The following is a 13,893-nucleotide window of genomic DNA, read 5'->3' on the forward strand; positions in this document are numbered from 1 at the left end:
TTTCTGAGTGGACCAGTAATCAATTAAAATTAGTGTTTCTGAAAAATGAGAGAATGACACAGATGGAGACGGGAGCCTATGGAAAAGGGGCCCATCAGTTTCCTGCAATTGACTATAATTTGGGCAGACTCTGTCTGGGGCACAGCTGTCTCCATTCTCTTCCTAGTGGAGGAAACCAAGAAAAAGAGGCCACGTTCTGTGTGTGGTCTGTGAAGTAGAATTCCTTGCGTCCTCTTCAGAGTTGGAGCAGTTGGGAGAGTTGTGAAAAATATTTATTTTCAATTTTATGAAAAGATTTTGGTATAGCATTTAATGAAGTTCAGCTCTTCGATATCAGCGGGACAATGGATTTGTGTGGATTAGGAGCATTTTGTGCGGATTAAGAGCATTTCTGTATCTCAAAGTGCCTTCCGAATCATCAAAGACATTAAATTATGGCAACTAGTATTTAAGGTTAACCAGTTTTTAATGTAATCTGTGTATAATTATAACTGACATATGGGTAAGTTGTAAGTCATTGCCTTTAAACTATTTTTTACATACATCATTTGATTGCTGTTGATTGCAGTTGAGAAACATGGATTTTAGAGGCTCAATGACTTGTTGAAAGTCACTTCACTATTGGGGACGAAAGCTTGGGCTCAAACCCATTTCTCTTACTTCAAGCCTTTTCCATCTTGGTGAAAACTGGGAGCTAGTGCTTAATATATATGACACATTCTTACTAACTAGAATACTTAATGATTCCAGAACAAGCAATGTCAGTGGAGTGCGGGGATTAACTGTATCTCATGTGGTAGAATGCAGTGGGTGTTCAAATAAATACTCATTGATAATAATGATGTCATCTACCATGCTTTCTGAATCAACTTGTCCCAAAGGACATGTATCTTATAATGTTCCTCAAATATGTTTAAATTAAATATTTTTAATATTGACAATAATGTTCATATGTCAGTTTTCCATCATTGGGTTTTGGGCTCAGTAACTCTTAGTTATGGAGCGTGGTTTTGCCAGTTTGATCTCATGGAATTTGCAGACAGCATCTACGTGCACAGAAACAGAATGGTGCTGGCTGATAGAGAGAGGGCGGGTGTGGAGCAAGTGTGGCATGAAATGGACTGTTTGCTTTTTTCCACAGTCTGCTGATTCGACCTGCAAACCCATTCCCCAACACCATGAGCAAAACCTATAAAAACACAGGGGCCTCCATAAAGATGACTCTGACATTTGCAACCGGAGAGATCTTTGACGTTGAGAGAGCCCAGTTCTATACTTATTATTTGGGTCTGGATATTTTTGGCTCCAGTACTTGTTCCTGGTTAGAAAGTTAAAAACAAGGGTTTAAACACTGTTCACTTGGATAGTGAAAAACATGTTCACTTTTTGCAGTGACCCTGGAAACAGAGGGGGAATTCTTATAAATCACAAAGGAAAATAAATAACTTCACCCATGGAGGGAAAGAGACAGCTTGAGAAAAGGGACTTTGGAAAAAGGCTGTCTCTAGACAGCAGTCTTGTGGTAAGTACTAAATATTCATTTACCACTCTATATGTTTTGGCTGAAAAAGCATTATTCTTTGACTGTTATTTCCTGAACCCTGTGCTTTTGAAACCTCTATTTCAGTTACCCCATTAGCAATATCCCCTGGGATTTTGTTTCATTTATTTTTTACGGAGTCAAAAGCCTGTAAATTATTGGAATGTTTGTATAGTGTCTTAATAGGCAAATGTCATAATCTGTCAACATTATATATAATTACATTAATTCCAGCCGAAGTAGACTTTAACCTATACAAAAACACTACTGTACAGCTGATGCCAAATGCTGAGCCTATATATAGTTGTTCCATCACCCATTTATCTTAACTTTGGGGATAAGTTGAACAAGAATTCGATAGAGCTCCAATATTGAAGAGCGAAGAAACTCTGAGAACTTCTTAGGTATGTAAATGAGTTTAATTGTCCACAAACTTTCTTCTAAATGTCTTAATGCTGATGAACATCATTCCTAACCATACAGTTGTGTTTGCTTTTGTGTATGAGAACCTGGTTAGTTCAAGGAAATAGACTAAGTCCCTGGTTTCTGAAGATTGGCCACTCTTTAGTGTTTGAGCTAAAATGTGTGGGTCACCTCTTCTACTCTATAATGCATATGAACTGGGCAAGAAATCACAGCTAGCAAGTCACTCCTTCCCCTTTTGCTCATGTACTGAGGTAGGAGCTAGCTTGGTTCCTTCATTTGCTTGTTGTATAGGGATGTGCTTTATGGATTGTATACTCCCAGCAACCGGGCCGGACTTTGGATCAGAGTATGTGTCCCATAAAATACTGGTTGAATTGATTTATCAGTTGCACTTCTCCAACTCTGCTGCTGTAGATCTTACTCTGTCATTGTACAAATTAGCTGTTTACCCCGTAACTGCTGAGGTTTCATATCACAAACTGTTCACAGACGTGAGTGTCTGGGATTGAGGAACTTTTGGGTCTACTTCTTCTTTCGTTTTTTAATGCAACTCCTGTATCCCTGAGGGCTGCAAACAGAAATAGCAGCAGACTTTCAGAGGCTATAAAAACTTTAATAGTATTTTAAGTTCAACTCCCAATGGTTATGTCCTATCCTCATCTCTAATGTCTTCTATCTCTAGGTAGAATATAGTGAAAATTGTGTTTGTGTGTGTGTGTGTGTGTGTGTGTACGTGTGTGTTTATATCTATTCCTTTTGCAACTTATGGGGAATTAGGATAAAAAGATCATTTCTCAGCCTCTCCTTTGACAAAGAAAACACTTCTTTCATATCAAGCTGCCGTTGGGGTCTGTCTTCTGCCCAGGCAGGGACAGAGATGCTCATATAGTGTGATATGAGCAGCGCAGAAAAGATTCTCTTAACACCAAACTATCATCCTTGTTGATTAGTCCCTAAAGCCCAAATTCTTCCATAGATCCCAGAGAATATGCAAGGACCCTATCAAAGCAAGCATGCTAAGCTATTGTCTTCCAGTAACTCACAGTATCGCTTAGTAATAAAGACCTTGGATCATTCCCAGGTGTCATCAGATGAGCAGAGCTTTATGGAGGGAATTGGTAAACAAGAGGGGACAGAATATAGAGAGCTGGAATGCAGGCTGGGTTGGGGCAAGTAGGGAAGGGGAAGTGGATTAGCAGGAAGGATTGGGTCCCTGAGCATCAGAGAAAGAGGAAATAGTCTAAATGAAATCCTTGGCCACATTTATATTTTGCTCGGTGATAGGTTGGACTGTGAGCATAAATCAGAGCCTGTCACATTACCGGTGCTAGCGGGAAGCCCCAAACTAAGCTTGTGTTCCCGTTGGCATATGGCGATACCCCAAGTCTTGTGGGGACTATGAATCTGTGCTTTGACTTACAGCATAAAAGAACACTGTGAAAATGAGAACTTGTTGCCTGGACCACCTAAGAAACTTAATCCTGTTCAGTCTCCCTAAATGATGTTTGCGAGAGTTTTTACACTAGTGAAATATCTTTCTTATTTCCTACAGGTAGATGAAGTGTTACATCTGCACATGTGTATGGGAAAATCCTGAAAAAGGATGTGGTCATCTGTGACTACATGGGCCAGTGTGTGGGGTGCTTGCATGCTATTCAGTGTTATACTATTAGGCTGGGAGACTGTAATTTTCCCCTCTGTTTTAGTGTTGTGTTCCTTCCTCATAGAAGATACTGCTGCTGGGACAATGACAGCAAGAATATTCTTTTTGACTTGATTCTTTGAGCATGAGACCCACTGAAAGTCCCTTGGATGAAGTTTATTGTGACTGTCAGGAAGAGGTAGGAGGGGTTGAGATCAAAACCGACTGGTCTGTAGCCCTGACCGGTGTTGCTCACTGGTTTGAACATTGACCCACACACGGAAGGGTTAGGGTTTGATTCCCAGTTAAGGGCAAGTGCCTGGGTTATAGCTTTAGTCCCTGGTCCCTGGTCCTGGAGCATGCTGGAAGCAACTGATTAATGTATCTCTCTCACATCTATATATTTTTTCTCTCCCCCTCTCCCTCCCTTATACTCTCTCTAGAAATCAATGGGGAAAATATCCTCAGGTGAGGATTATTTTTTAAAAAGCCAAATAAGACAAAACAAAACAAAAATTAACTGGGCTATAAAGGACTTGAATCTAAGACATGACCCGCCTTTAGGATCCATGCTGACATCATACAAATAACTAGGCAAGGAACACACAGGGAAGATTCTAGGGAAGGGTGGCTGGGAAATACAAGAGAAAAAAAAGGGGGTGAAACACATTATATAATTCCCAAGGCATGTTTATTTTATGTTATATTTATAAGATTTTTTTTTATTTTTAGAGAGGGATGAAGAGAGAGAGAGAGAGAGAGAGAGAGAGAGAGAGAAACATTAACGTGAGAGAGACTAAATTGGGAATGGTTTATCTAGTCCCCTCACTTTGCAGAAGGAGTAGTTAATACCCAGCAAAGTTCAATGCTTTTCCGGAGGTCCTACAACTAGGATACAACCAGGAGTAGAACGGTGGTTTGCTGCCTGTTTCTTCAGGTCTTTATCTCTCACTATGTGTATGATACCCCAGTAAGAGGAGAGGTCCTTTTGGAAAACTGACCAGAGGAAAGGAAACATTAAATCCTTCAGCCTTGAAACCCCGCTGCATATCATGGTGACCTGTGTGTTTGAGAGTGAGAAGGCCCAGAGGTAATTTCCAGTTTCCACTTTCGCAGGAAAAAATTCCTCATAATGGACTGCGAGAGTAAGGTGCTATTAACTTCATTACACTCTTTATTTTACATCTTTATTTTCAATCAAATCATGAAGTGTGGAGTAGAAATTATAGCTCCCTTGCAGCAAGGTACCATTTTTAGGCTGGCGGAACCACAGAGTAAAGAGACTCATGCTCGGATTCTGAAACAAACCTTCAGTGGGGGAAGTGAGTTTGTGGTTCTTAGTCACAATTTTGCTTTCAGAGCATGATGCAGGGGAGGGTGTGAGTGAGTGTGTGTGTGTGTGTGTGTGTGTGCTGGTAATGCTGAACTGTTCTTTGATGTTGATGATTTTTTACTTGATAAATCATCCGTTTTAAGAAGAAAGTGACAGGTAAGTGAAACTGAAGTGAGAAATATGTTTCAATGTGGGGGGTAAAGACCCAAGAGCAAGACAAGTGACTGCAAGTGCGCCTGCCCAGTGGGAGTGTGCGAGCAGCTGCACATCCCGCGAGTAGTCTTCTTTCTGAAAACAACAAAATCGCCCCAGAAACTGAGGCCTCTCCTTGACCCAAAGCTGTTCAGCTCACCCCAGGATGATTTTTGATCAGAAAAAGTCAGCATTTCACACTGCGCTCTTTTATTCGCGGAATCACTCCCAGGCTTCCTGTGCGGCTATTTGACACGTGTCGCTGAGATAACATAACTGCTGAGAAGGCTGGGGAGTGCGTTATCTTTTTTACCAGCTCACGTTTCAGTGGCAAACATTCTCTTTTAATTTGGGGAAAAATGACTTTGCTTTTGAGCACAGGGAGGAGTAGCAGTTTCTCTTATGGATGATGGATTCTTTCCTGGTGTCCCCATTCCTTTCTCCCCCACTGAATGGAAAACAAAACGTTGGCCTTGCATGATCCGCAGCTGTGACCACAGGACTGGTTGATGGGCTTCCAGAAGCAGGAAAGGCCCCAATTAGGCCCCTCAGTTCATCCTTCATCCTCTTGATAGTTTACACGCAAATCATTAGCGTGATTAGGCCTTCCACAGCACGCATTAATTAGACCAATCAGCACGCGTCTTTGAGAGTCTGCTTTATATCGAGGTGCTTTCGTAGCTGTGGGATGTGCTGGGTAGTTGCCACTCTCTCCTCCAGATGCACCCCACCCCCTGTTCCTGGCTGTGCACCCCTGGAGGAGGTAGCACAGGGATCTTGTCAAAAGGATCTCTGTGTTTGTGGCATCTGGTTGGGTTTGGCTAGTGGAAGGACCTAGCAGGATATCAGTGGTTGGGGGTGAAAGGGGTCAAGGTCACTGTTTTCCTGCTCTCTGCCTGCCTGGTCGTGGCCACAGTGACTGGATTCCTCTGCCTGTGGTCACAACGTTTGTTGGGTGACTCTCTGGCACAGCCCTGGCTGCAGCCATCACCAGCCCCCTCTGTATTCCCCGGCCCTTCTGCCTCCCCACGCGCCTCAGGCTTCTCGGCACTAATGACTCCGGGTGCTGCCAGTCCGTCTCATGTTGGTTTGCTTTAGGTCTGCCTGCACTTTATTGGACAATTCCTTTACTGATTCTCCACAGTTAGATGCATTGAGTGGCCATCTCATTCCTGCAGGGTTCCCCTGACTGATAACAGGAAATACTTCCCAGGGTGTGGAAGCTGACCCAATAAGCAGGGAAAGTAGCATAATGTGGAGGAGGCAAACAGTGTGCTGCTGACCGGGCTAGGAGCCGGGATCACGGTGGGAGGCAGCAAGGAGACTTCATGGAGGAGCTGTCCTTAGAGCTCTGCTTTGGAGCAATGGAGAGAATTTGGTAGGTGAGGTTTGGGATAGAAGAGAAGATGCAACCCAAGGATATTGTTCTATATCCCTGGTGACAACTCATTTTATTGCCGAATTATTTTTTCCCAGGGAAATGTCTTCCTTATACAGTGGGGCCTTGACTTACGAGTGTCCCGACTAACGTGTTTTTTGAGATACCAGCTGTCTCTTGGCCGATTTTTTGCACTGAGTTGATAGAGTAATTTGAGTTAGCGAGCTCGGTCTCAGAACGAATTAAACTCGTAAGTCAAGGCCCCACTGTATCAAGTTTTGATGGTTAGTATAGGTCAACATGACTGAGCCAAGAGTTGCCCAGGTAGCTGTCAGAATGTTCTGTCTGGGGGTGTCTGGGAGGTGCTTCCATTGGAGAGTAGCATAGACCAGGGGTCCTCAAACTTTTTAAACAGAAGGCCAGTTCACTGTCCCTCTGACCGTTGGGGGGCCGGACTATAGTTTAAAAAAAAACTGTGAACAAATTCCTATGCACACTGCACATATCTTATTTTGAAGTAAAAAAAAAAACACAAAACGGGAACAAATATAATATTTGTATTTGCATGTGGCCCGTGGGCCGTAGTTTGAGGACCCCTGGCATAGACTGAGTAAAGGTGGCCCTCACCTATGTGGGTGGGCGCCATCTCATCTGTGAGGGCCTGCATAGAACAAACAGGCAGAGGAGGGGCAAGTTTGCTCTCTGCACAAGCTCTCACATCTTCTGCCCTCAGACATTGGTTCTCCTGGTGCTTGGGCCTTTGGACTTGGACTGGGACTTACACCTGGTTCTTAGGCCTTGGCGTTTGGACCAGAAATATACCACCAGCTTTCCTGGGCCTGCAGCTCACAGACAGATTAGGGGACTTCTCAGACTTTCTAATCACTCGAGTCAGTATCAAAGCAGGGGTCAGCAAAGTCTGTAACAGGCCAGACAATAAATGTTCTAGGCTCTGAAGGTCAAATGAGCAGACACAGCTACTCAACTCTGTTCTTGTAGAGGAGAGCAGCCATAGACAGTACATGAATAAGTGGGTGTGACTTATGTTCCAATAAAACTTTATTTACCAAGGCGGACAGCATGCTGGATTCTACGAGATCCGCCCACAGGAGGGAAATGGGAAACTCTATAGTGCACTTTTCCTGAGTGCTGACTCTGAGTCATGGCTTGTGTCCACCCTCAGGACATGCAATCTGCCCAGGCAGGCAAAGGAACAGGTTTGGGCTGTGACACAAAGATGTATGGACCCAAGTCGGAAGAGGTTGAGCAAAGGGAAATAGTTTAGAAAGCTCAAAACTTGCTGAAGCTTTTTCTAAACACAAAATAGGGGCACAGTGAGTATTGCTCGGTGCAGCCAGTAGATTATGAAAATGAAGGGGGGAAAAATCTAACTTTTTGTAGTGCTTCAGGCGTGCTGTAGCCTTTACTGTCTGGTGCTGCCTTTAGACAGCCCTCACCATGGGGATGCTTGATGGAGCACAGGCCACAGCTTGCTAGGTAAGGTGTCCCGCTATCAAATCCCAGCTGCCCTTGACCTTTCTAGTGCTTTGCCCATTTCTCCTTTGTTAGGTAACAAGAGGTTCCTTTTATCTCAGGGGGAAATAGTATCATTATAATTAACCTGGTAATTAAATAACAGCAGAGGAACAAAGGGGGGACCAAATAGATACATGCCCAGTAAAGTCTGGGTGACATAGGAAAGATACTTACCTGTCAGTCACACCTGGGAGCAGGTCATTGGCCGGAATAGATGTGGCCACTGCAAGAGCATGAAATCTGAGCTAGATAAGCTCCTGAGCAAAGGAGTTCCCTCTCTGCCTCTTGGTTTTCTTGTTGCAGGGGTGTGCTCTCACACGCCTGCATTTGCCCACATGGCTCACAGCCATGTCTACCCCACACACAATGGAGTGATGGACTGTGACTAGCCTGATGCCACACAGGACTCCACCAGGGAATGGAAACTCTGGACACTGGCTTCGCTTTGAGCTCTGCTGGATCCCCAGCTGCACCTTTTCCAGGACTGGCTTAAGGGAAATTGGATTTTGCAACCCAAGGATGTAAATCCATGCAAATAAAGCTTTCTACCACATCTCATTGTCCTGTGGGAGCCTCTGAAAATTCTGTCTTGAAAATATATATTTTTGTTGATTTTTTGAGAAAGAAAGAGAGAAAGAAAAAAAGAGAGAAACATTGATCGGCTGCTTCCTACATGCACCCTGACCAGGATCAACCTGAAAATCAGGCTTATGCCCTGACTAGGAATCAAACCAGCAACTCTTTGGTGCATGGGACAGTGCCCAACCAACTGAGTCACACTGGCCAGGGTCCCCCGGAAATTTTTATTTCAGCAGCACCCCAAGAACTCCACTCCCACTAGCAATGGAGAAGTTCCACCTGCGCAATTCTCTGATAAGACTACTACGTAAAGTCTGGTGTACTCAGTGCCCTGGACTCTTGGACAAAGGCCAAGCTGCCCTGTGCAAAGCCTGGCCTTTGTTCTCTGGTGTCAGGTTTGAGATTTCCCAAGGAAGCATCAAGGGGAGGAGTGTCAGGAACAAGAGGGAGCTGCTAATCCCACACCGCATCACTGCCCCTAGCAGGGCTGCTAGCCCAGCCATTCCCTGTTTACCCGAGGAACGGAGACCCTGCACTGGAGCCAGGGGTTGGGAGATGTGGTGGTGTTTGAGGATCCAGCCAAGGCCCCTTTGATAAAAGCAGCAAGTGCAGAGCAGACCCACTTCAGCCTGGGCTAGCGACCTTCCCAGAGTGACATGCCGAATCTTTCCTGTTCTCCCTTTAAAGTGGAAGTGGTAGAGTCAGAAAAGTGTCCGATTCCTAAGTGCATGTTTACCCAGTGAATCTGCCCACCAGCCTAGCTGAGCCCATCAATGCAGGTCAGGAAGATGCTGGAGAAATGTCCCTTCCAGCTGCCCTCCAGTGGCACAGGTTCCTGGGGACTATGGATGGCGTTGAGGGGCAGGTGGGCTGACAGAAGGCAGGGAAGGCTTGGCCAGGTGGGCACAGCCCACAGTACCTGGTTGATCAGGGTCATAATGGGGCTCTGGAGAAGCAGGGCGAGGTCAGAACCCAAGGAGAATGGTGCTGGGAGATGTGAGCGGCCCTGCTACCGAGGCCAGAGACTGATGGGGGGGGGCAGGCCACAGGGGCAGAAGCAGAACACGTCCAAGCTGTGAGCATGCAGGAGGTCAGCAGTGGGGCTGACAGCCTAACACTGAGGCCACTTTAGCAGACAGCTCAGCATGTTCAGGCGGAGAATCCGGCATTGAGGTTCGCCAGGAAGGCTTCCTTCCCTGAGTAGCAATAGCTGAAATTTATTGAGGTTTGCTCTATGCCAGGCACTCTGCGCCATGCTTTAGATGGAAATTGTCACTTAATACGACAACCCTGTAAGGTGTAACTCTGTTCCTATTTTACAAATGAGAAATCTGAGGCCTAACAAGTTAATTAACTTCCTCAAGGCTATAGGACTGGTGAGTGATGGAGCTGGGATTTCAAGGCGGGTCTGGCTTCATACCACGCTGCCCATGCGCACCTAGCAGCGTGGAGGCAGAAACCTTCCCATTCCAGTAACGGGAGCTCCTCGCGTGGTGCTTCCCAGGCTCGGAGAGCCCCAGCCTCAACGGGGCTGGATCGGCACAGCGGCTGTGCCCTGCTTCCCGATGAGAGAGGCCAGGCCTGATTTCCCAGAATAATTTCAAAGGAGGTGGGAGAGGAAGGCTTTACAAAGAAGAATGATTAGACATGTTGGAACTTGGCCTGATTGCTGGTCCTGTGCTTTTTCTGATTAACCAGGTCTTGAAACCAACTTCTATAGAGACTCAAGTTTATAATAGTAGCAGATACATAATGTATAATGTCTATAATTTTATATTTTTACCCACATGAGGACTGATTGTACAAGGCGGGATTGTTGACTAGGGTGGGAGTAGAGTAGGGAGGAACTGGCAGAGTATGGCTAGATGTACCTCAGCATGTACTTTGGCTCATCACTTGAGTGATGGTCTTACCAGATGGCCGTGCATTTTCTTGGCCGGGCGACTGGCAATGGAAGTGGGTATGGAGCCAGCATCATTTCCCTGGAGAAGATTCTCTCCAAATTGCCATTTGCTCACCACTTGCAACTGGTGCTCCCTCCCCTGATGTCGCCCGAAGGAATGTCTGCCTGCATTGTGGTGATGGCGTTCCCCGATGACGCTCTTGTCCCCTTCCTTCTTCCTTCCTCATCATCGAAAATAAGCCAGCCTGCCATCATAACCATAGCTCCCTGGGTTCTGATTACAATGCCATTTCCTGTTCTGGGCTTTGTCACTGTACTTCACACTGCCGTACCTGTCTAGAGCGATTTCTCAATCAAGGCACTCTTGACATTCTGGATCCTCTATTTCTTTCTTTCTTCCTTTCTTCCTTCCCTTCTTTCTTTCTTTCTTTCTTTCTTTCTTTCTTTCTTTCTTTCTTTCTTTCTTTCTTTCTTCCTTTCTTTCTTCCTTTCTTTTCTTCTCCTTTTTTTTTGTAAGGGAACTGTCCTGTGCATTGTGGGATGTTTAGCAGCATCCAGGCCTCTACCTGCTGGATGCCATTATCACCTCCCCTAGTTGTGACAACCAAAAACCTGTCTCCAGACACTGCCAGATGTCCCTTGGGAGGCAATATCAGTCCCAACTGAACTGAACTGTATGCTCCCAGAGGACATGAGCCGTGTCAGATTCACATTTGTGTCCCTAAAGTCTGAGACATAGAACACCTCAGTGAAATGAATAGATGAGGAGTGAACTTAGCAGTGAGTTCACAAGCTGAGTACGTACTAGCAGGTGGCGCGGGGTATGGAGTGAGGGGGAACTCCCTGAAGAAGGCACCAGTGGCTTGTTGGGAAGGTTGGAGGGGGTAGATGACACCCTGCTCTTCGGCTTCGTCCAAGGATGATTCTAGTGTGTGTGTAAAGACTTTTACATCGGAGATTATTACCATGATATCTGGATCCTCTTGAGTCCCAAGGTGTTTGATGCATCTATGGAAAACTCCAGAGGTTTTGACGTCTCTGAAATATATTGTATTAGATTTTTTTTGTATATGTGTATTTTTCTGGGGATCGAGTCCATAGGTAGAAGCAGATTCTCAGAGGGATCTGTGACCCACCAATGGCCAGGTAGCTTTACCTGCCATTAGTCTAGCAAGCCCGGCCCATAGCACCTGCACACAGATGGCTTCCCTTGCCCAGGTCTCAGCAGCACCTGCTCATCTGTACTCATGTGGCTGCAGTGAGTGCTGTCGCTGGCCTCAGGTGCAGCTCTGTGCACATGTGAGGTCTCAGAAATAAAAAATAGGAACTGGAAACATTTTGCAAGCCTTTTGCAAATGCTGTTAATTGATTGAGGATGAAATGATGCTGCTTCTATAGCTGAAGTAAGTACAAGTGAGCAGAGGTATTTGCTTGGCATGTTCTGTGTTTTCTTAGGGCTCAGAAGTCTGCTTGGCATTCTCCTGGTGTCTCACCACCTTTCAACAATGGGGCTCATCAGATCATCCAAGTTTCCATGGCAACTGAGTTTCTTGCATCCTCCTCTGGCACTAAAATCCTCCCGTGGCAGCCTTTCTAGTGCTTTGTCCATAACAAAAGGTAGAGCTTTCATTGATTCCTTGAAAGCTGCTCCAGAATCCAGTTGGCACCTGGGTGTTCTCACTGATGGGCACCTGCTCTTCTTCCTGGAGTTCCTAACTGATCAGCTCAGGAACTGGGCACCTATGAGGTTTAAAGCCCCGTGAAGGGCCAGAAGTGAAGACCTAAGTGAGGGCTGAGAAATGCGAAGCATGATTTCTGCTTTCCAAAGCTTTTAAAAAATGTGGTGACATGTTCACAAATCATGGTGCTATAACACCAGCAGGTACAGTGGTGCAAAGAAGAATGATGGGATTTATAAAAAGGCGGTTGCTCTCTGGCTGTATGCATCAGGGAGGGCTTCCCCAAGGAGGAGAGCTTTCAGATCCCCCTCTAGGAAATTGGTCCAGATTTAATCTATGGTGTCCCTGAGTTTTCCCTGAAGCAGAACTTTATTGAGTAAACCACGGTGTCTTAAAAGAACAGTGTATGACTCCAAGGTGCTGGGCTTATACTTGAGGAATTGCTGAGACCCTAAGTAGGCTCCACTGTAATCCTGAATTATCATCTTAACTTTCCTCTTGTCCCCTCTAGCCATCCCTCCCCACCTTCTGTTAATGTTCTTACCGTACCTCCTGGTGCATGGCAGCTTGCGTCTCACGGCTAAATCATGTTGATCTCCTTTCTTCTCCTTCATTCATCAGTGTGTGTTAGACCAGCGGTATATATATTAGCTGTATTTCAGCAGCCTGTCTCACACTAATTTACCAGCCGCTACTGTAGTTCATCATTATCAATTAATATTTATTAAGCATCCACAGGGCTTCTGGCTGTGAATTAGGCAGTATTTTCGTTACTTTTTGTTGAATTGCCATCTTCTGTTGCCTGGGCTCAGCTGAGCCAGTATTTAGGATCTTTCTGCCAGTTTTCTATTCATGTGACAGCCCTCACATTCATCCCAGCGTCAATTAATATTTCATGAGTACATCCAGGGGCCATTGCATTAAAACGCTTCACTTAACCCCAGATGCACTGCCTCCGTTCTGTCCCTTTCATGTTCTAATTCTGCAGATCTCCTAACACGAAATCCCATTTGTCAGGGCTGCTCTCTACAAGACCAAACCATGGTTCCTCCTGGCCCTTCACACTCCAGGCAGTTCCAGACGTTTCCTGCTCATGAAGCTCAGTTCCCTAAGGAGCTTGATGGATTACCATTGTCCATTTCCAAAGATGCCTCTGAGGTCCGCCTGCCTCCTGCCTTTCAGCACCTTTCTGCTTCTTAGTTATAAGACTTTGCCTTCGGCTTGATGTGTTTCTTAATACAGAGTAATTGGTTGCCTACTCTTATGCACATAGATGTGTGGAGGAAATGAAATCATTTGGTCTGATAAATTCTGGGACCCATCTGTCAGAGCCAGCAGATAAGTAGGCTCAGGACCTATTGCCCTTTTTTTGTGAGGGGGGGCTGTTTTCTGGGGCCTGGCATCCCTCAAAACGGGGAGGCCATGAAGGCTGCCCATAATCCACCAGGGGTGGGCATGGACTGAGCATGACGTCCCTGAAGGCATCAACCCAATATGACGGGCCTGGCTCGTGCTGTCCCTCCCTCCTCACTGAGTGCAGTCCCGCCAGGTGGCAGGGGGAGATCTCCTGGGCTAACTTTGGGTTCTACTGGTAGGTCCCTGAGGCAGACCTTCTGACCTAATTCCTACCTGGCGAGGTGTAGCAGGAGGAAGTGAAGGCAAAGGAGAGCCGAGTCTATTGTGGT

The 13,893-nt window shown here is 45.7% G+C and overlaps 1 protein-coding gene across 7 annotated transcripts in view; it reads left to right on the forward strand.

Annotated features, from left to right (window-relative positions):
* Positions 1 to 13,893, forward strand: part of NCKAP5 (NCK associated protein 5) — a 941,160-nt gene that overhangs the window by 113,104 nt on the left and 814,163 nt on the right. For 5 of the 7 annotated variants that reach the window (XM_059704625.1, XM_059704622.1, XM_059704632.1 and 2 more), the window contains one exon: positions 1,393 to 1,522. The exons of 1 other annotated variant lie outside the window; for it this stretch is intronic. In XM_059704625.1, coding sequence (XP_059560608.1) covers positions 1,454 to 1,522 — 69 coding nt within the window. In that variant the 5' untranslated portion in view covers positions 1,393 to 1,453. Of the gene's footprint in view, positions 1 to 1,392; positions 1,523 to 13,893 lie in introns of those variants that run through there. One more of the 7 variants, XM_059704631.1, reaches the window with a different exon arrangement.

The sequence above is a fragment of the Myotis daubentonii genome, chromosome 7 (assembly GCF_963259705.1).
Source record: "Myotis daubentonii chromosome 7, mMyoDau2.1, whole genome shotgun sequence".
Classification (NCBI taxonomy): Eukaryota; Metazoa; Chordata; class Mammalia; order Chiroptera; family Vespertilionidae; genus Myotis; species Myotis daubentonii.